The sequence below is a fragment of the Neoarius graeffei genome, chromosome 13 (assembly GCF_027579695.1).
Source record: "Neoarius graeffei isolate fNeoGra1 chromosome 13, fNeoGra1.pri, whole genome shotgun sequence".
NCBI classification, from domain to species: Eukaryota; Metazoa; Chordata; class Actinopteri; order Siluriformes; family Ariidae; genus Neoarius; species Neoarius graeffei.
Window position 1 is genome coordinate 42894386 of NC_083581.1, and position 23454 is coordinate 42917839.

General features: G+C 42.3%; 1 protein-coding gene across 1 annotated transcript in view; it reads left to right on the forward strand.

Moving 5' to 3' along the window:
- Positions 1-23454, forward strand: part of LOC132896734 (collagen alpha-1(XXIV) chain) — a 286940-nt gene that overhangs the window by 153935 nt on the left and 109551 nt on the right. Inside the window, exons 15-20 of the mRNA XM_060937767.1 lie at positions 15711-15764; positions 15860-15904; positions 16599-16652; positions 16826-16879; positions 17343-17396; positions 22384-22437. Of these exons, the coding sequence (XP_060793750.1) occupies positions 15711-15764; positions 15860-15904; positions 16599-16652; positions 16826-16879; positions 17343-17396; positions 22384-22437 (315 nt within the window). The remainder of the gene's footprint in view (positions 1-15710; positions 15765-15859; positions 15905-16598; positions 16653-16825; positions 16880-17342; positions 17397-22383; positions 22438-23454) is intronic.

The window sequence follows — 23454 nt, forward strand, 5'->3', positions numbered from 1 at the left end:
GAACATTCTATAATCTACTTGACAATCCCGATGAAGAACTATTTTTCAATTATACCATTCAATTATATTTTTTCTGAAGTTTTCCCCTGAAAGCATAGAGTTATCTCCCTAGACCCGTTCTGATTGGCTGGCGCGGCGGTGACCGCATGCATTGACTGGAATTTCCATCTTCACGCCTAGAAAAAAGTGTGCATGTTCATTTCACGCTTCATGCGTGAAGTGTGCAGCGTGCAACGTGAACGCCGTTCTATGGCCCAGAGCAAGTCATGCTACGTTTGTCCACTTTTCTTTACACGCGTGTAGCGTGTAGTGTGCAGCATGCAGCGTGCAGCGTGAACCTTCTATGGCCCAGCTGCCTTAGCTGCCTGGGGGGAGGGGTTATCTTATCAGACTTAACTTCTAGATCCGGTGACTCGGGCACTTCGGCAGTCAGAGTGAGAACGGCGAGGTGGAAGTGGATTGACTATGTTATAGATATTCTACGAATAAAGTAATGGAAACAGAGGACGTGGTGAATGTTTTGCTTGCAAAACCCTTCCATGGGCTGAGCTACAGTGAAAAATTAGCCATCAAAGCAGCAGGTAGGCCAACCCCTAAAATCGAAATCACAAAACCCAATGGCAAAGGCAGTACAGTGAATGCTACATGGTTTGCTAGGTACACATGGCTCACTGGTAGCGTTACCACCCATCGATTATATTGCTGGCCCTGTTTGCTAATGAACAATGCCAAATCACAAGCGTGGAGTGTTCATGGTTTCAATGATTTAAAAAATCTAGATAGGGCAACCAAACGCCATGAGAAGTGTCAAGACCACGTTGGTGCTGCTATCCGACTGTCCTTACTAGGCACCATGCCAATAGATAGGGTGGTAGACGAGGGTGTGCGGCTGCAAATCCAGCAGCACAATGCTAAAGTGAGTCGCAATAGAGAGGTATTAAAACGTCTGATAGATGCAACAGCCTACCTAGGCATGCAAGAGTTGTCACTGAGGGGACATGAAGAAGGGGGGAATTCGGACAATAAGGGCAATTACAGGGAGCTAGCGGAGGTTATTGCTCGCTATGATCGTGTTCTGGCAGAGCATCTGGAAAGTTCGACTGTCTTCACAGGCATGTCAAAAACAATCCAGAATGATCTAATATCCGCTATAGCTGGTTCAATTAATTCAGAAATCCAAAAGCAACTTAACACGGCACCCTTCTTCTCGTGGCAAATCGACGAGACCACAGACATAAGCTGTCATTCACAGCTGTCTGTCATCTTGCGCTATGTCGATAATCAAGGTACAATTCAGGAACGCTTTCTAGGATTTTTTGATGTGTCCAGTGGTCGCAGTGCACAATCCTTGTTCGATTTCGTGCAGACTGAGTTGTCAGGTTTCAATTTCAAGGATAAACTTGTCGCTCAGACTTACGATGGTGCCGCGGTCATGGCCTCGGACTTGAATGGCCTTCAGGCTAAAGTGAGAGAATTGGCTCCCTGTGCAACATTTGTCCACTGCTATGCACATCGCTTAAACCTAGTTTTAAGTCAGGGTGTTAAGACCATTCCCCAAGCAAAATACTTCTTTGCTCACTTGGGTGGCTTCACGTCTTTTTTCTCCAAGTCCAGCAAGAGAGTTTCTTTACTCGAGGAGTTCAGTTGCGCCCGCATTCCCCGGAGTGCTCCCACTCGCTGGAACTTTTCCTCTAGGGTCGTGAACACGGTTGCTTCAAATTATGACGAACTACTTCAGATTTTCGAGAACATTACTGAGCGCCCAATGATGGATGATGAGACAATACGTTTAGCTGATGGTTTGAGGTCGAAAATGCAAGAGTTTGAATTTGCGTTTTTACTCTTCACTTTTGAGCAGTTGTTTTCGCACACTGACGTGGTGTTTGACATCTTGCAGCACAAATCCATGGATGTCGCCTTTTGCAAACGGCGAATAGAGAATCTCCTGCAAATATTGGATGAGCAAAAAGTACAGAGCGCCTTTGACAAAATCTACGCCAGGGCTGCCTCTCTAACAGAAGACCCTGACTTGTCTCACAGGGTCAAAAGAAGGCTGCTTAATCCCCGTCAGTCCTACAGAGCACTTTATGATTCCATCCACGACAACTTGCGTACTCAAATAACTCAGCGCTTTCAACACCTCGACCGCTTGCGCTTCATGGAGCTTTTGGATGCGGCGAAATTCGACTCGTTCAAAATATCATTTCCTATGCAGCTACTGTCAAATTTGATGGAGACATATGGCCACCTTTTTGATCAAGAAAAGCTGAGAATCGAACTGCAGCATTTTTATCACAATGCAGAAATAAATTCATCAAGAAAACTTTGTGATGCCCTTGGCTTCATGAAGTCCAGCGGTCTTGATGGGGCGATGCCACAGTTGTACAGGCTCATGTCCCTGATTGGAACAATTGGCGCAACCTCTGCAGGGGTTGAAAGGAGTTTTTCGTGCCTCAAGAGAATTAAAACGTACACACGCAACGCAATGGGGCAGGAGAGATTAAAACATCTGGCCATTATTTCAATTGAAAAAAAGATTCTCAAGACACTCCAAAAAGATCCAGCGTGGTACGATCAGGTCACAGATAGATTTGCAAATCAGACAGCACGGAGAATTGACTTGATATATAAATAGGGAGCCTCAATCAGTTGGCCTGAATCATTCCTTAACATCAATGTTTGTCTTAAACACGGCTATATCCCATGTAAATAGTTGTGAAATAATGTTATTGTTGTTCTTTTACTTGTTGACTGTTGCCAGTTGTTTGACACCGTGGAAAGGATGTTAATGAATTATTCAGGAAAAACTATTATCAACTCAACCCGTGCGTGTAACTATAGCCGGTCCAGCAGGTGCGGTCGCATTGGGGCCCGTGACCTTCAACCAAGCATTCCTTCCTCCCTCACTTTTACAAAAGCCAGCCGCCACTGAATTCCATATATGTTCCATATGTTATTTCATAGTGTTTGATGTCTTCAGTATTGTTCTACAATGTAGAAAATAGTCAAAATACAGAAAAACCTATGAATGAGTGGGGTGTACAAACTTCTGACTGGTACTGTATATGGTTGTCCTTCATAATCCTGCAGTGGGATGGGATATTGAAACAGAAAGCATAAGTGTATATGTGTTTTACTATACATTCACCAGCCACTTTATTAGGAACACCCATCCACCTGCTGTTTTCTGCAGTTCTCTAATCAGCCGATCCCTTGACAGCAGCACAATGCATAAAATCATGCAGATACAAATCACGAGCTTTTGTTAATGTTCACTTCAAACATCAGAATGGGAAAAATTGTGATCTCAAAGTGTGACTTTCACCGTGGCATGGGTGTTGGTGCCAGATGGACTGGTTTGAGTGTTTCAGAAACTGCTGATCTCCTGGGGTTTTCACACACAACAGTCTCTAGAGTTTACACAGAATGGTGCGAAAAACAAAAACATTGAGTGAGTGACAGTTCTGTGGGTGGAAACAAACGTCTTGTTGATAAGAGAGATCAGAGGAAAATGGCCAGATTGGTTCGAACTGCCAAGAAGGATATAGCAGCTCATATAATCACTCTTTACATCTGTGATGAGCAGAAAAGCATCTCAGCATGCAACAGCAGGAGACCACATCGGGTTCCATTCCTGCAGCCAAGAACAGGAATCTTAGAATCAAGAACAAGTTCCTATTAAAGTGACAGTTGAGTGTATGTTTTAGTTGCTATAAGACATTTTAGGTCAGTCAGTAGATTTGTCTCGAAACTATCTTTTTTCAAGGCTGCTTTGAGCTTGGTTCTCTCTCTCTCTCTCTCTCTCATCTGTTATGGAGTGTGTTCCAATTAGAAATGCAATAATGGGAAGCACATGGAGCAAAATACCATCTACGTCAGTCCACTACCAACCCTATATACAAATTCCAAAGTGGTCAGTTTGATGCATCACTCAACAAATTAGATGCATCTGGTATTTTTCAAGTAGGCACACAACATGGTGGACCTACAGGACTCCTTCACGGATGATTATGTAACAGCACCACCACCATAATCAATCCATCCATCCATTATATGTAGCCACTTATCCTGTTCTACAGGGTCACAGGCAAGCTGGAGCCTACCCCAACTGACTATGGGTGAGAGGCGGGGTACACCCTGGACAAGTCGCCAGGTTAATGCAGGGCTGACACAGAGACAAACAACCATTCACACTCACATTCATACCTACGGTCAATTTAGAGCCACCAATTAGCCTAACCTGCATGTGTTTGGACTGTGGGGGAAACCAGAGCACCTGGAGGAAACCCACACGGACACGGGGAGAACATGCAAAGTCCACACAGAAAGGCCCTTGCTGGCCACTGGGCTTGAACCCAGAACCTTCTTGCTGTGAGGCGACAGTGCTAACCACTACACCACCGTGCCGCCCCCCACCATAATCCCTTTTTTAAAAAAACATTCAAAACAGCCATTTCTTCAACATATCTGTTGCTTCATCTTGGACATTATGGTTGTAATGCCATATTCCAAATTGCTGCATCTGTATCTTGATTTTCACATGAAGTAGGCAAGGGCTAACGTGATTTTTTCCCTCACAGAGACTCTGGAAAACACTAGGAGAAAAAAAAACAGATGTAGAAATGTTAGCAGTGTCAGCATGTGTGAATTATGACAGTTTCTTGGATTACATCCATATTGAACGTGATCAGTGATGTAATCTCAGGTACTGTGAACTGTGAACAGTCAGATTGTGAATATGGTCAGGGTTTGATCACTTCCAGAGAGAATATTTTATTTGATTTGTTAGTTTTAATGAAAGGCAGAGGCCTATGTGATTTATTTTTAAACATGTGATGATTTTTTTTCAGTCACAGGCATTTTATTATGAGATTCAGATGTACAATTCAGTGCATTTCAACAGCTGGAGTTGCTTTGCGTTTCCATTTCCATTGTGTGCTGACTCTTCAATATTATCTTAACCATACATATGGGATTCTCTGTTTATTTATTTATTTAATTTTGCTGGCATGTTTTGGATCCATTTGTTCCCTTAGATGGAATCGTCACCACAAATCAAAACACCATTCTTCAGACTGATCATCTTTATCCTATGATGAAGCCTATGATGGTGGTGAGATTTCCATCACCATCCTAGTGCTCTCCATCACTATCCTGAAACCTCCAAGTGGGAAGAACTTGTCTTTAGAAAGAACAGTGGTCCATCCCACATTATGGTTCTTGACATTTCTTTGCCAAAGTGCACTAAAAATTTTCTAGCAGCTTGTAGTGGTCCAGCATCTTACTAAGATGCTTTCTAATAGTTTTTCCATTACTTTGTCATAAAATTGTATCTTTAAATAATACTTGGCTTGCGCTGCACTTGTTTCTCAGGTTACTGGCCGTTCCATGATCACCTCTATTTCTCAACAGTGCTGTCAGCCTGGGAGGATGTAGGAGCATAAATATCTCCAGTGTCAGTGATCTCTGATAAGCTTTCACCATGTTCAGAGAAGAACACTGGACCATGCAACAAAATGACTAATTCAAATGTCCTAATCATTTGGGAAAGGGTTAGGGTTTAGCTGTGGTTACCCTTATCAAAAAGAAGTATACTTCAAGTTCATTTTATTAAGTATTCTTAAGTAAAGTTAAAGTACATTTCCTTAAGTATACTGATATCAATGTACTTACAGTATACTTGTAAGTAAATTAATCTAATATTTCTTGGGACTAAATTGGCCCACTTTTAGTTTATAAAAAGTATATAAGTCTAAGAGAAGCTCTCTTCAACCAACCACAGATTACTATGTACCTGGACGACTGAGTTTCTTCACAGATATATATCTAAGAGAAGTAAACTTTGAGTATACAACTAGTATTTTTTTATTTTGTACTACGAGTATACCACAAGTAAACTTATATACTAATAGTTTACTAGTTCTAAACTTGTAGTCCGCGCTTTAGTTTACAAACGCATGCTTCATAGTATACTGGAAATATACTATGGATTTACTTGTTTTATACTTCTGGTCCACTTTTTACTTTACTAAAGTATACGTTGTAGTATACTGGAAATATACTATTGGTTTACTCATTACACACTTCTAGTCCACTTTTTAGTTGATAAAATTATACTTTATAGCATATTGGAAATATACTATTAGTTACTGGTTATATACATCTAGTCCACTTTTTAGTTTTGAAGTACGGTATGCTGCAATTACCCTTCTAGGTATACTATTAGTTTTCTAGCCCTAACCCTTACCTCATGCACACTATCAGTAGACAACTTAAGTGTTTCGTACCTTAAGTTACATTGAAGTTATAAAGGTAAGAATTCACAAAATAACAACAGATACTCAGAATTAAGAACATATTCATTTTCTTTAAGTCAAGTCAAGTCAACTTTATTGTCAAATATGCTATACATGCTCGACATACAGCACAGATGAAATTTCAGTCCTCTCTGACCCACGGTGCAAACAGGCAATGCAATAAATAAAAATAGAATAATTGAAATAAGCAGTATAAACAGTATAAACACTCTAGATAAGAACTAGACATACTGTAGACTAAACACTATATATATATATATATATATATATATATATATATATACACACACAAATTGGAGCAAATAAACAGTCAAGGGCACTTGAGGTATAGCAGGTAAACATGAAATGAGCAGTATAAACAAACTAATAGCTGTTAAGGTGCGGTAGTGCGGAATAGTGCAAATGAGTGAGGTAAAGTGAAATGTGCAGTCCCTGAGTTCAGTGTGTTAATGAACGTTGAGTGTGTGTTGGGGGGGGAAACTGTGAGGGTGACATGTCAGATGCTGAAGGGGGGGCAGAGGGGGGAGGAGGGGCAGAACAGGGAGGGAGTTGAGCCTCCTGACCGCCTGGTGAAAGAAACTGTCCTTGAGCCTGCTGGTTTTGGCCCGGAGACTCCGCAGTCTCCTCCCCGACGGCAGCAGGCTGAAGAGGCTGTGAGATGGGTGGGTGGGGTCACCTGCAATCCTGATGGCTTTGCGGGTGAGGCGGGAGTTATAGATATCCATTAGAGAAGGGAGAGAGACACCAATGATCCTCTCAGCTGCTCTCACGATGCGCTGCAGAGTCTTGCAGCGGGACACGGTGCAGGCACCGTACCACACGGTGATGCAGCTGGTCAGGATGTTCTTGATGGTGCCTCTGTAGAATGTGTGCATGATGGGGGCCGGGACTCTTGCTCTCCTCAGTTTGCGGAGGAAGTACAGACGCTGTTGGGCTTTTTTGGCCAGTGATGCGGTGTTGTTGCTCCAGGACAGGTCTTCAGAGATGTGCACACCCAGAAACTTGGTGCTGCTCACCCTCTCCACTGCAGCACCGTCGATAGATAGTGGAGCATGCTGGGTGTGCGCTCTCCTGAAGTCCACAACAATCTCCTTCGTCTTCTCCACGTTCAGGCGGAGATTGTTGTCCTTGCACCACATGGCCAAGCGGCTCACCTCACTCCTGTAGATTGTCTCATCAGCATTGTTGAGGAGACCCACTACAGTTGTGTCATCCACAAACTTAATGAAGAGATTAGAGCTGGATGTTGGTGTGCAGTCGTGGGTCAGCAGAGTGAAGAGGAGGGGGCTCAGCACACATCCTTGGGGGGCCCCTGTGTTCAATGTGATGGTGCTGGAGGAGTTGCTGCTGACCCGTACAGTCTGTGGTCTCCCTGTCAGGAAGTCCAGCAGCCAGTTGCACAGGGAGGTGTTGAGTCCCAGCTGGTCCAGTTTATGAATGAGCTGCTGAGGAATGATTGTGTTGAATGCTGAGCTAAAGTCTATGAACAGCATTCTGACATACGAGTCTTTTGTCTCCAGGTGGGTGAGGGCTGAGTGGAGGGCAGTGGAGATGGCGTCATCAGTCGAACGGTTGGACTGATATGCAAACTGGAAAGGGTCCAGGGCGGGGGGAGGGCAGACTTGATATGCCGCATGACTAGCCGCTCGAAGCACTTCATGAGGATGGGAGTGAGTGCGACAGGGCGGTAGTCATTGAAGCAGGAGGGAGACGGCTTCTTCGGGACCGGGATGATGGTGGTGGCTTTGAGGCATGTGGGGACAACAGCCTGGCTCAACGAGATGTTGAAGATGTCTGTAAAGACATCTGTGAGCTCCTCGGCACAGTCTCATCTCATCTCATCTCATTATCTCTAGCCACTTTATCCTTCTACAGGGTCGCAGGCAAGCTGGAGCCTATCCCAGCTGACTACGGGCGAAAGGCGGGGTACACCCTGGACAAGTCGCCAGGTCATCACAGGGCTGACACATAGACACAGACAACCATTCACACTCACATTCACACCTACGGTCAATTTAGAGTCACCAGTTAACCTAACCTGCATGTCTTTGGACTGTGGGGGAAACCGGAGCACCCGGAGGAAACCCACGCGGACACGGGGAGAACATGCAAACTCCTCGGCACAGTCTCTAAATTTAAAAATCTAAATTTAAAGCAACATTGTATTAAATACCAAAGTATAAAAACATGGCAATGACAACTGAAATTGACATCTAAGTGCTAAAGAAAAATAAATAAATAAAATTTAATTATCCCACTCAGGAGAAATAAAAAAAAAAAACCTTATATGGAACCACAGACATACCTAAGAGTCAACAATGCTGAAGCACAACTACAGGGCAAGTACACTTAAACATAAGGCACAAATATTTTAATACTTTATTACACTTTTTACCTCCGCCAAGGAGGTTATGTTTTCGGTATCATTGGTTTGTTTGTTGGTTTGACTGTTAGCAACATTACAGAAAAAGTTATGAACGGATTGCTCTGAAATTTTTCCAGAGGTGTGACTGGGCACAAGTAACAATCCATTAAATTTTGGCGGTGATCCGGATCACCTTCTGGATCCCGGATTTTTTTAAAGGATTCTTGGCGGAGGTCTGCGCTCTCCGAGTGCTTTTCTAGTGTTAAGCATATCTTGATCAAAAGTTTAAGTATAAGCTTAATATACTTAGACTTTTCTATATACTTTTAAGTATAAGCCAAGTATACATATGTATAACTTTATTAAGTATATCTCTGATAAGTAAATAAAAAGTAAACTGAAAGCATACCCTCTTATTTTTAGTTTAAAAGAAGTACACTAGAAGCACACTTGAATAAACTTCTTTTTTGTAAGGGTAGGGTTGGCCTGTGGATAAGTTTTAGTTAGTGTTGGCATTGGGTTAGAGATAGGTTAGCCTAGGTTTATGCTCGGGTTGGGTTTTGGCTTTGTCCATGGTTAGCTTTTTTTGTACAGGACAGGCTACAGTTGGGCTGTTAGTTTTGCCTAGCGTTGACCTTGCTGTAGAGTTGGGTTATGGTTGAAGTATGTTGTGACAGAAATATGGTTCGACCAATGGAAAAAAAATTCCTTGACTTTTCAATGACAGCTGTGACCATTGAGGGGAAACCCATAAGTTTCATTGGACCACTGTTTAAGAGCTCAAAAGGATGTAGAAGACAGGTTAGATACACTCTGTGATCATGGGCAGGTTCTGAAATGTTCAGACCCTGCTATTTTCTTTAGTTTCACACTCCTATACCTTGTCCTTCTCTTCATCCAGTCAATTCAGGATCACACCATTTCTGGAAGAATTTATAAGGACAAGATCTTATTACAGCCTCTGCTTTCTTTTCTCTCTGCATAGCTCTTTACTTTTTTTTTTTAAACAGGCTGTTATTTGAAAGAGACATAGTACTTTTATGAAGTGCATGTGATTTATCTTCATCACACCAAGCCATTAGGGCCTCTCGTTCTCCTTCTGTGCATTTCCTGTGGTTTTCAGTGCTCCAGATGCACCGCTTGCCCTGTTTTCATGCTGCGTGTCCTTATTGGTGGTGTGCTGAAGAAGCTATGAGGGATGCCAGCGTTAATAGTACAGCTGCAAATTGGTCTGTAAGCCCTTCCTTGCTGAGGATGGTGAGTCCTTGGAGATAACTATTCGTTTGACATGAGACACTGTGCAGAAAGGATTGCCGAGATCAGTCATGCATTAAAGCCTGGGAAGGTCAGTGTGTGTATGGAATTAGGATCAGGTGAAGAAGGTGGTTCCAGTGAGTCCATAAACCAAATCGGTTAGTACTTGAGTGAACACTGCTGCTTTTGATTAGTGCTTTATTGTCGTGGTCTTCTTCTATAACATTTTCCAGAATAAGAACCAGACTAATCTTCAGAATTAGAGAACGTCGAACCGCACATGGAAGGAATCAGTGTCATGACTGATCAGACTGACATTTATGAATGCACAACCTGAACCACTATTTATGCTAATCAAGGGGCACTAGGGAGTATATTAAGCACAAAGTGACCCCGATGTGTAAATTTGAAAAGTAATATTCCGTTATCAAGGGTTTATCATAGGTTTAAAATTGAACAAATATGCTAGTCCAAGGATCGTCAGCTGGGTGAGCATATTCTGGATGCAAAGTATTTCTGCAGAAAAATACTGTGGGAGAATGTATCATCCATTCATCCATTATCTCTAGCCGCTTATCCTGTGCAGGGTCGCGGGCAAGCTGGAGCCTATCCCAGCTGACAATGGGTGAGAGGCAAGGTACATCCTGAACAAGTTGCCAGATCATTGCAGGGCTGACACAGAGACAAACAACCATTCACACTCACATTCACACCTACGGTCAATTTAGAGCCACCAATTAGCCTAACCTGCATGTCTTTGGACTGTGGGGGAAACCGGAGCACCCAGAGAAAACCTACACAGACACGGGGATGTCAGAGTGCAGGCACTTACAGATGTAGTCACAGGAAGAAGCAACGAACAAACAGTGTAGAGCCAAATCGGAAAGCAGATAACGTAGTCAGAAGGCAGGTGAGGGTCGGTCGATCAGCAAACGGAGTGACGTAGACAAAACCAGGAAGAAGAAACATGAGAAGGATAATGAGAGTCAAATAACGAGAGATCAGGCAGAGAATACAAAGGCTCATTATGGACTGGGAAAGCAGAACAATACTTCGCACTGAGGCAGAGTTTGAGAGGGGCTTAAGTAGCGTGGTGGTAATTGGCCTAATGACCGACAGCTGAATTCAGTACTCCGGTGACAGGGGGCGCTGAGAATCTTGGTCATTGTAGTCTTCGGCAACCATGTTTGTAGTTTGGTTAGCACTGTTGGTTTCAGCGCTCTTACTGACAGGGGAGAACATGCAAACTCCACACAGAAAGACCCCCATCATCCACTGGGCTCGAACCCAGAACCTTCTTGCTGTGAGGCGGCAACAGTGCTAACCGCTACACCACCGTGCCGCCCCAGAATGTATCAGTGAATGTTAATAAAGACCATAGTCCTGTGACTAGATTTCTAAACATAAACTACCACAGCTTCTGTAGCAGATTGCCTGTTGTAGCTTAACCAATCACATACATGCCATGGTAGTCATTTTTATATACCTGTAGCTTCACAAATTTTGCTTGAACACTGCATGTCTAGATAATCATACAGCACAATGTTTTGTGGAGGCAAAATATTACCACCCCACTTGCTTGTCATTGAATGTACATTCTCTGAGCCCTGCAGTGATTTTAGAATTGGATGTGTGATAGATATCCTGCGCAAGAGACTTGGCACAGCTCTATATCTTTTCTCAAAAGTGTTGACAACTTGGAATGTACTGTTTGAGACCCGGAGGAAATTTGTGTCAGAGTAGTTGTCATGATATGGAAAAAAGGATGGATTGAAATTTTCCTCATGAGCCTGTCATCTCATGTGTGTCACATTAAGTAAAGCTGGGGTGCTTAACCCTGCTACTGTAGATTTTCTGCCCCTTCAGAGTTTAGTTCCAACTCCTGATCTAATACATCTGATCTTCTTTAGAAGCACCTACAGTAGGGTGTTTTCACACTAGGAATTTAATTATACAGGGTTAGTCAAAACTAGATTGCATTTCCTCTGCAGAAACTGCTGGAGTGTGCTTGCTCAAATGAAGCCACATTCTCTGCTTCTCTCTCTCTCTTTCTCTACAACTCTCTCTCACCCAATCACTAGGGTTGCCACCTGTCCTGTATAATACAGGATCATCCCGTATTTGAACCTAAAATACTGCATCCGTATTAAATCAATACGGGACACAATTTGTCCCATATTTTCAGACACAGTCTCATAGCCTATACTTGGTCTTCAGAGTGCTGAAAATAACATACCATCAAGTAAAATCCAACCTACAAGTGAAGTGAAGGTGTTTAATTTCAGTGGTGAGCTCCTGACCAACAAGCTCTGCATGCTGTGTGAAATTGCCGGTCATGTGAGGTCAGCGGTCGCCTTGTACAGTTAAACATAGCAGTAGCGCCTCAGTTCCTGTTTTAAAATGATGTCTGCAAGTCTTCCCGTGAAACATAAGAGGCTATTAAGATATTGGGCTGAATGGGAGACAGAGTACCAGTGGGTCAGATCTGTCCCTGGTGATGAATACAAGGCAAACTGTACAGCTTGCCGTCGAGCTTTTTCAGTCCCACATGGAGGGTTGTGTGACCTTAAACAGCACGCTGCAGGTGCTACTCGTGTCCGAGCAGCTAGAGAGCAGACTATACAGAGAGGAATGGCCCAACTCCTTATACCTCACACTTCCTCAGAAACGAACATGGTATATTATACATACGGGTCACTTTTTTCCATGGAATTAAAAACATGTATTCTATTCCCTTCTAGTGGGTTTACTGATGGCATGCAATATTGTTACCATATCACTTGTCCTCAGTGTATTACACTGCTCTCCCCAATGAAGAATGAGCGTGCAGTATTATAATATTGCATGTTGTCAAACCAGCATGACATCACACACGAAGAGCCAATGACAATTTTTCTGTTGCACATGTGCATAATTTCTTTGTCGGCCAGGAGAGCGAGAAGACGGGGTTAATTCAGTGCTTGGTTTAAGCACTAAATAAATAAACTGAAACTAAAGATGCTCTGAACACTCAAGGCTACCAAAACTCATCTCATTTCATTATCTCTAGCCGCTTTATCCTGTTCTACAGGGTCGCAGGCAAGCTGGAGCCTATCCCAGCTGACTACGGGCGAAAGGCGGGGTACACCCTGGACAAGTCGCCAGGTCATCACAGGGCTGACACATAGACAACCATTCACACCTACGGTCAATTTAGAGTCACCAGTTAACCTAACCTGCATGTCTTTGGACTGTGGGGGAAACCGGAGCACCCGGAGGAAACCCACGCGGACACGGGGAGAACATGCAAACTCCGCACAGAAAGGCCTTCGCCGGCCACAGGGCTCGAACCCGGACCTTCTTGCTGTGAGGCGACAGCGCTAACCACTACACCACCGTGCCGCCGCTACCAAAACTTCATTATATATTCTTTATGCATATTTACAAGAGAAACAGACCTCAAAATACTGGAAAAGAGACATGTCAGAGACGTAAAACTTCTGCGCTAGCGAGTGACTGTTTTTTCACAAACATGGCTGCCAGGTTTGCTTCATTAAAAGCCAAAGATTTAAAGAGAGATGCGCTGAACACCCGAAAGGCTACCAAAACTTCCCTGGATACTCTTCATGTATTTAATCTTCTGTATTAAATATATGAGAAACTGGACAAGACCCATGTCAGAGATGTAAAACTTCCACAGTCGCGAGTGACAGTTTGTAAACCAACATGGCTGTGAGGTTTGCCTCATTAAATGCTGAAGATTTAGAGACAGACACATGCTGAACACCCGAGAGGCTACCAAAACGTCACTGGATATTCTTTATGCATGTTTGCAAGAGAAAAACATACCAACAGACATTGAAAAACTGGAAAAGTGAGCAATAGCAGAAATATTGTCAAAGTTCTACTTGGAGGTGAGGAAAAGTGACTGAGACTTTACAAGAGGACTTCACTCAGCAAAGCCCTTTTGTTTTAAACAACTGCAATGTAACAATTAACTACGACCAAAAGTAACTTTGAACTTGAACTGTCAACCTGGATATCGCTTGTATAGAAGTTGGGTTGTTCAGTCTTTTTGGACTTTTACACCATTTTTATTATTAAAACTTTGACTTTGTACATTGGATTGACGGAAAATTTAATTATATTCAATCAGAATTCACATTCAATATTGGTAAATTACACCCCCCTCAATTTTTTGTAAAATCTATCATTGTTCCATTAAATATAATAATAATAATAATAATAATAATAATGGCTTTTTTGTGGTCTATGGTGGTCTAGAGATATTCCATTCAGCTACTCATCTTTGACTTGTTCAATATCATGCTAGCTGAATGGAATATATCTGACCTCCCACTTTTTTGGGGTGGTTGCTTGGGGGCATCCCTTATTTCTCCACACAGAAGGTGGCAACCCTACCAATCACTATCCCCACCAATACACATTGTCACACAGTGTCATGTTTTAAAAGAAGGATTTCAGAGCTCTTCGCGCTCTGAAATCCTTGTTTTAAATGGCTTTGGTCAACAGCTCTCACTCCTTCTCTGGCTCAAAGTCTCTTTCACATCATTTTGAAGGGAGATTTCACTGCGCTTTGCGCAGTGAAATCTCCTCTCCACCCTTTTATATGTTTTTCAATTTAATTCAGAGGTTTTACAGGGTTTAAAACATGGATTTTGGCTGTAAAATCGCAGTTTTTTCTGCTGCTCCCACTCTAACGTCTAGAGTGGAGGAGCTCCTTATGACATCATCACTCCAAAGTTCTACCCATTCATTTCAATGGCATGGAATTTTGCCGAAAAACGGGAATACCGAACGAACAACAAGGGGTAGTGCAACTATTTTAACAAGCACGCCATTCCAGATCAGGCCGTACGTTTCAGCGTTGGAACGGTGTCTCTATCTCGAAAGCCCTAGGAGGAGGAGTGGATCTAAAAAAGGGTGAATAATAATAATAATAATAACTAGACTGCATTTCCGCAGAGAAAATGCAAAGTGTGCTTGCTGAGCTGTAGCAGAACAGCTAGCATGCCAACATGCTAATGCTAACAGTTAGCATACTAACATGCTAACAGTTAGCATACTAACATGCTAACAGTTAGCATGCTAAAGCCACAATTACACCAGAAATGTGCAGTTAATTTGCATTTCTCCTTGTGAAATATATGACCAGAGGATGGTAGACTGGCAGTGAAAAAAGTCATTAATTTCATGAAAATTTAGCTGTGACTGAGAATCAGGAAGCACTGGTGAAGAGCAGTGTCAGCACTGCTACTATTTTCAAGGAAATCAAGTCATAGGTACAACCCAGAGTTTTGTGCACTGGAACTTTATTGGCAAACTACCTTACTTGGTAACTCGTACAAGTTAATTCTAACCAATCAGCTAACACAAAATATTACAATGATGCTAAAATTAGAAGAAGCCTTTATTTGGTCACACACGCATGCACACACAAGTGAGCAATGAGCACACACACTTACCCAGAGCAGTGGGCAGCTATGCTTCATCACCCAGGGAGCAGTTGGGGGTTCGGTGCCTTGCTCGAGGGCACTTCAGCCATGATGCAGAGGGAGGGGAAAGTGCTGTTCATTCACTCAACTCCCCTCACATTTTTCGTGCTGGTCTGGGGAAGCAAACCAGGGACCCTTTGGACCCAAGGATGGTTCTTTAACCTTCAGGCCATGGCTGCCCTATAGCACTCCTTTCATCCAGGGTATTCTATGCTGCAATATAAAGGAGCATTTCTTAGCATTTGAGCTTTTTTGTCACCAATATTTTCTTATTTTCAGGGCCATCCTGGGCCTGAGGGACCTCGTGGACTACCTGGCATTGTAGGACCTCAGGTAATGACCAATCATTAAGTCATGTTATGCCAGTCCCTGCGCACTTTTCTGGTGGATACTGAAAACCTCTCCTCCACTTCTTCTGTCATTGACAGGGCCTGCCTGGAGGTGTGGGACCACCTGGATTGAAAGGTGATAAGGTGATCTAAATATTTCTATTATTGCAGTGATCCATAAATGTTAAAAGTGCAGCTCTTGGGCTAATTATTGGTAATTGGGGTTTTAGTTGTAGCTACCATTAAATGAAGGGCTAAATTGATTAAAAGTAGGGATGTATCGATACTGACACTTGGGTATTGGGTATCAGGTCCAATACCATGCTCATTTCCTCCTACTCGTTAAAAATGCTCAGATACCAACAGAGGTGATAGTAAGCTTGGTATATGTTGCAACGCTAATGAAGACATAACACAAAATGACAGCGATCTGGAAATATTTCTCAATTAGTGATGACGATCAAAGCAATGCAGACTACAAAACTATGAAAATATCATACATTATGAACAAGTACCAAAAACGCATGCTCATACTCAGTCTGGTATTGATGCATCCCTATCCAAAAGTATATGTACCAGCGCAGGAATTTATCCTAGCACCATGATTTCCTGACTGTAACCACAGTGCTAATTTTGTACCAGAGTAGTTGTTAATGCCCTGCATTTCAGTCATGGAAATGAACTTACCACTTATGCCAATTCCTCAATCAGGCTGATAGCAATATTTTGCTGAAATGATGAATTCTGCGGAGTTAAAATGTGGCTATTTCTGTCCCTGAAACTGAAAATGCTATGCCATGTTTAGCCTATAACCTATGTGTGGCGCTGTATGATCTAGGGAGAACCTGGATTACAGGGGGAACCAGGAGAGAATGGCTACCAGGGTGACAAGGTAAGGAAATGGGATGATGAAATGTTTTGATTGCTAATGTTTTTAAGCTCTTTTGAACAATGGCTAACGTTCAGGTCTTCATCCAACCATTCTAGCTTTTTGTATGTGTGGAGATTTGAGTCTGATATTTTTCTGGGCTCAGTAATATTTCAGCAGAGTTCCTCTTTCTACAGGGGGCTACAGGTATTCCTGGACCACCAGGCCCACGTGGAAAACCCGGACCAATGGTATGCAAGCCAGTCTTTAACATGATATCCTCATAAATACTTAATTAATGCACTCTTTTTATGAGCTTTTGGAGCTTGCAAATTGTTTTGCACACTATCAACACCTGTTTAGTCTCCCGGGTACCAATTCTTTTTTTTTTTTTTTTTTAATACAGCTCACAATGCTATGGAAAAAGTGCTGGGTAAAGCTTTGTTGCCCCGACTCCCTTTTACTAAACAGACCTTCCGGTGATTAGTGCCCAGCTTAAATATGGTTTGGAAGAGGAGGGAGCACTGCTGTAACTTGTCAAGCTTCTGTAGAAGTCATTGTTTACTTTTAGTTCATGAGTCAATTCGTCTTCTGCCAATAGTTGAAAAATGATAGCATGCAAATCAGCTCTAGTTGCAACACCAAACCCAAACTACCTCCTGGTATTTGTGTACACATAGACCTATGTATAAATCCTTTTTGTCTGTTTGAAAGGGGAAAACAGGTGACCTAGGTGTCCCAGGACCACCAGGACCTCCTGGACCTGAGGTAAGTATCACTAGCATGCTCACTGATCTACATCAGGACTCAGTAGAAACATGGAAAGCCTGAATAGCATCAGTCTAATCGTGAGACTTGCCCTTCAGTTGATCAAAAGGTAACAGTGTTGGAGAAGTTTAAGAAGAATAACATTTTGTTTCCTTGGTTATTCTCAGGTCTTGGTTATTACAGTGTATGTTCAAGAAATCCTATACCATAATTATCTGTTCAACAGTGAACAGTGAAGCTGGTCTTGTTTTTAGGACTTGTATTTTAAAACTATTTAATCGGGGGGCACGGTAGTGCAGTGGTTAGCACTGTTGCCTCACAACAAGAAGGTTCCGGGTTTGAACCTCATGGTGGACGTGGACCTTTCTGTGTGGAAGTTGCATGTTCTCCCCCATCTGTGAGATCTAAACCAGATGCTCCAGTTTCCCCCACAGTTCAAAGACATGCAGATTAGGTAAAATACCCAGCCACTGGGTATGGAAAAAAAAAACCTATGCCAAATCAAATATGTGGAACAGATCTGCTGGGGCAACCCCTAACGGTAGCAGCTGAAAGAATAATAATAATAAGAAGATTTTAAAGTCATTTAATCACTTCGCTTTCAAATAAGTGGTGAAATTTCATTAAGATTACAGCTCTACTTTGGTTACATTTAAACATACATATATACACTATATTGCCAAAAGTATTTGCTCACCTGCCTTGACTCACATATGAGCTTAAGTGACATCCCATTCCTAATCCATAGGGTTCAATATGATGTCGGTCCACCCTTTGCAGCTAGAACAGCTTCACCTCTTCTGGGAAGGCTGTCCACAAGGTTTAGGAGTGTGTTTATGGGAATTTTTGACCATTCTTCCAGAAGCGCATTTGTGAGGTCACACACTGATGTTGGACAAGAAGGCCTGGCTCTCAGTCTCCGCTCTAATTCATCCCAAAGGTGTTCTATCGGGTTGAGGTCAGGACTCTGTGCAGGCCAGTCAAGTTCATCCACACCAGACTCTGTCATCCATGTCTTTATGGACCTTGCTTTGTGCACTGGTGCACAGTCATGTTGGAAGAGGAAGGGGCCAGCTCCAAACTGTAAAAACAGTCTGCATGCCTAGGTGCTTGATTTTATACACCTGTGGCCATGGAAGTGATTGGAACACCTGATTCCGATAATTTGGATGGGTGAGCAAATACTTTTGGCAATATAGTGTACATTTTGGCATATCACTACAGTGACGTGGCCGCTCCGATGGCTTGAGCCATCAAAGTCTCTAGGGAACATTACAGTAGTGGTTTCCTGTTGCCTTCTACTGGATTATTATAGAGGTTTTCTCCTCTCAACCATTCACACCTACGGTCAATTTAGAGCCACCAATTAGCCTAACCTGCATGTCTTTGGACTGTGGGGGAAACCGGAGCACCTGGTTTCGTGTCTCCACGCAGACACGGGGAGAACATGCAAACTCCACACAGAAAGGCCCCCGTCAGCCACTGGGCTCGAACCCAGAACCTTCTTGTTGTGAGGTGACAGTGCTAACCATTACACCACCATACCGCCCTGTTTAAATATACAGACTCATACATTAAGCAGATGGTTTAAGATAAAAATAAAAATGATTTAAGAGCGCTCAGGTAATTGCATTGAAGTTGGGGCTGTAGGTCTCTGGGATTAGCCTAGTGCTAGCATAAGATCTCAGGGGAATGATGTAATCAAATAGCATGATTTAAGGTCACTTGAGTAACACATATGATAGTTACTGTATTAGATGTTCCATTAGCGCAGTGTTTTTGATGCCAACTGGTCTTTCTCGGAAAACATGAGTAGATAAGAAGCAATTTGCACATCTTTACAGCAAGGCTTTATTCAGCATCTCTGTCTAGATTAAACTTTCCATCAGTGGGTTGTTATTCTTCAATAATTGTCGCTGGAAAAGTTTTCTCGAGGCTCCGTCTGGATAAATGTGATTCCATCTGGGTTGCAGATGCTGGATGAAGATCAGTTCACTTCTGCGTGTAGAAGGAGTTGTCTCACGCAAGCCATCTAGTGGATTTCTGTAAACACAACACTCGGGTTGAAACCAAGCTCTCTTTTTTAACTGTATTCAGACGCAAAGTAGCTGAAATATTAGTGTGAGGGTGAAAATGAAAAGCATCTGTTCTGCCTATAGATAGTGGAGAGAGAAAAACAATTATTACACAATTAGGTCTAATCCAGGGGTCTTCAATCCTATCCACAAAGGGCCAGTGTGGCTGCAGGCTTTCATTCCAACCAAGCAGGAGCTACACCTGATTTCACTTGTTTAATCATTTCACCCTCGTCTCCAGTCAACAATCAAGTGAGCCTCCAATTTGGCTGTAATGAAAGCCTGCAGCTACACCGGCCCTTTGCGGATAGGATTGAAGACCCCTGGTCTAATCTAAGAGTAATGTCTGGTTCAGTCTGAGTTAGAGTCAACGTGTTCTGTTTTGGAGATGTTTAAGAAATAATATTATGAATTTATAATAAAAATGGAATTTAAAGAAAGTTCAGACTCTTCATGGTTGAGATGCTGTAGACAGATTGGACTTCTTGAGAATGATCAGACTCAAATATAGATTTGACAGAAATGAGGCTGATTTGCTTTAGACAGAGATCGTAATTTTTGTGGATGAAGTGCAAGGACCAAGCTGAGACTCACAGTGAATGAGATGCTATAGACAGAGATCAGACTCCGTGTGGATGAGAAGCTTTAGGCAGAGATTGGATTCACAGTGGATAACATACCTTAGACAGAGGCTTTTTTAGAAAACAGATTTACAGTGATCAGACTTATTATGGATGAGATGCTATTCAGTGATCCTCATGGCTAAGATTCTATAGACTGAGATTGGATTCGATTGATTTATAGAGATTAGACTCTTTGTGGATGTGGTGCTTGAGACAGAGGTTGTACTTCTTGTGGTGAAGAAGCTTCATACAGAGAGCAAACTTTTTGTGGCTAAATAAGTGCTACAAACTAAGATCAGATGCCTTATGGCTGAGTTGCCATAAGTTTAGACAGAGATCAGACATTTGGTCGCTGAATGTGACTTACAGAGATCAGATTCACTGTGGATGTGATGGTTTAAACAGAGATCAGATTTGTGAGTGGTTTTGACAGACTCATTGTTAATGAGATGTTTTTGATAGAAATCAGACTTATTGTGCATGAGATGCTCTACACAATAATCAGGCTCCTTGTGGCTACAGACAAAGATCAGACTTTTGACAAAGGTTAGAATTTTTGTGGCTGAAGTTCTTCAGACTGATTTGTCTCTTTGTGCCTGTGATGTGAAAGATAGAGATCAGACTTGGTTTAGTCAAGGTACCACAGGCTGACATTGAACTCTTTGTGACTAAGTTGTTTTAGGCAGAAATCAGACTTCTCGTGGCTTCAGTGCTTAAAACAAATAAAAAAAAAACTTGCAACTGAGAAGCCTGATCAGACTCACTGTACATGAGATGCTTTAGACAGAGATCAGACTTGCTGTGGATGAGATGTTTTAGACAGTTGAGATTTGTAGTTAAAACGATATAAACAGACTTGTTGTTAATTAAGTGTTTTAAATGGAAATCAGACTCATCGTAGCTGAATGCTACAGACAGTGATCTGACATTTTATGGCTAAGGTACTACTATCCAAGATCAGACTCCTTGTGTCTGAGCTACTGCAGGAAAAAGATCCGACTTTTTGTGGTTGAAGTTCTACAGACTGATAGATCTTCTTGTGCTCGTGATGCTACAGACAGAGATTGGACATGGTGTAGTCAAGGTGCTACAGACTGAGATTGAACTCTTTGTGACTAAGTTGCTTTAGACAAAAATTGGACATTTTGTAGAGATGAAGCAACTTATAACCAAGATGCTGCAGATGCTATAGACAGGGATCAGACTCCTTGCGGGTGAGATGTTTTAGACAGGGATCAGACTCCTTGTGGGTGAGATATTTTAAACAGGGATCAGACTCCTTGTGGGTGAGATGCTTTAGACAGGGATCAGACTCCTTGCGGGTGAGATGTTTTAGACAGGGATCAGACTCCTTGCGGGTGAGATGTTTTAAACAGGGATCAGACTCCTTGTGGGTGAGATGTTTTAAACAGGGATCAGACTCCTTGTGGGTGAGATGCTTTAGACAGGGATCAGACTCCTTGCGGGTGAAATGTTTTAGACAGGGATCAGACTCCTTGCGGGTGAGATGTTTTAGATAGGGATCAGACTCATTGTGGGTGAGATGTTTTAAACAGGGATCAGACTCCTTGCGGGTGAGATGTTTTAGACAGGGATCAGACTCCTTGCGGGTGAGATGTTTTAGACAGGGATCAGACTCCTTGCGGGTGAGATGTTTTAGACAGGGATCAGACTCCTTGCGGGTGAGATGTTTTAGACAGGGATCAGACTCCTTGCGGGTGAAATGTTTTAGACAGGGATCAGACTCCTTGCGGGTGAGATGTTTTAGACAGGGATCAGACTCATTGTGGGTGAGATGTTTTAGACAGGGATCAGACTCCTTGCGGGTGAGATGTTTTAGACAGGGATCAGACTCCTTGTGGGTGAGATGTTTTAGACAGGGATCAGACTCCTTGTGGGTGAGATGTTTTAGACAGGGATCAGACTCCTTGTGGGTGAGATGTTTTAGACAGGGATCAGACTCCTTGCGGGTGAGATGTTTTAGACAGGGATTAGACTACCTTTGAGAAAGAGATGATATAGAGAAAAGTTGTCTCCTTCATCACTGAGGTGCCATGGGCAAGAATCAGATAAAATGACTGAGATTAGATGTAGAATTCAGACTCATGATTGCAGCATCAACTCACTGACCCTAATTTATAACAACTGACCGAAATCAACTCTGCAAAAATAATCCACCATCAACCTGTGTTCCATGAATCAATGACTAAACGATCATGTGACTCTGAGATTATGAGTTAGGGTTTTATCAGATGTCTTTTCATGTACGCCCTTTTCCTTGATTTTCAGGGATTTCCTGGAGACATTGGTGTTCCTGGTCCCAACGGCCCTCCAGGCCCAAAGGTAAAGAAACAGCATGCCATTTTAAGGCCTTGAACACGGAGCGATTAGCAGTGATCTAAGAAGGGTGGAGTCTGATCTAAGACTATCTGAAATTAGACTTCTGACTCTGTCTGCTCATTAAATATAAAAATATGCTTCTCTTCAATAATATTTGTTAATGGTGCCCTGAGATGGACTGGTGTCCCATCCAGGCTGTATTTCCACCTCATGCCCAGTGTTCCCAGGACCTTTCAGGATCTACCACGACTCTGATGAATATTTATTATTAATATAAATACACAGGTGATTATAGGAAATCGTGTGCGCTGATTGGTCGAGAAATTCAGACTATTTCTCGATGATCACCTCAAGTGACTCGGCAAAACGGCAGCCAATCGCTTCGTCACCGTAAGTGAGGAAGAATTACAAATTATGAAAGAAAATGTTGTTCCTAAAAGCACTAAAGATGCTATGAAGTTTGGTCTAAAACTATTCAAAGGTAAGGTGGAATTGTAATTTATTTTATCGATTTCAAAACAAAGTATTTTATGTGAGTCAGCATAGATAAGTGACACAAGTCTGCACGCATTAATTACATTTGCATGTCACCTTTGAAGTTTGAAATAATTTTTTTTCATACAATTTTTAAAAAAATAATCACCTGTGTATTTATATTAAAACAATTATCTGCCTCAGGCTCAGTGAATATCGGTGAATAATAACGTCGACTCCATCTCGGTTATATTCACCCCTCCTTCGGTGAATAATTGTGAAATAATATTAGCATTTTAATTCCAGAATCTCAAATTGGTCACAAGAAAAACTTTCTATTTGCTTGATTTTCAAACAACACTACATTTCTCTATAATCAGACACTGGATGAGTCAAAGTGACTTTGTAGCATCTGATGGCTTTGAGGAGAATCTAAATTCCAAACAAATCTAAACTTTAACTGAAATGAATGTGAGAATGAAATCTAATTCTCATCACTGTAATCTGTCTATTGCTGTGTACACTGTGGGACAGTTGTGATACTGT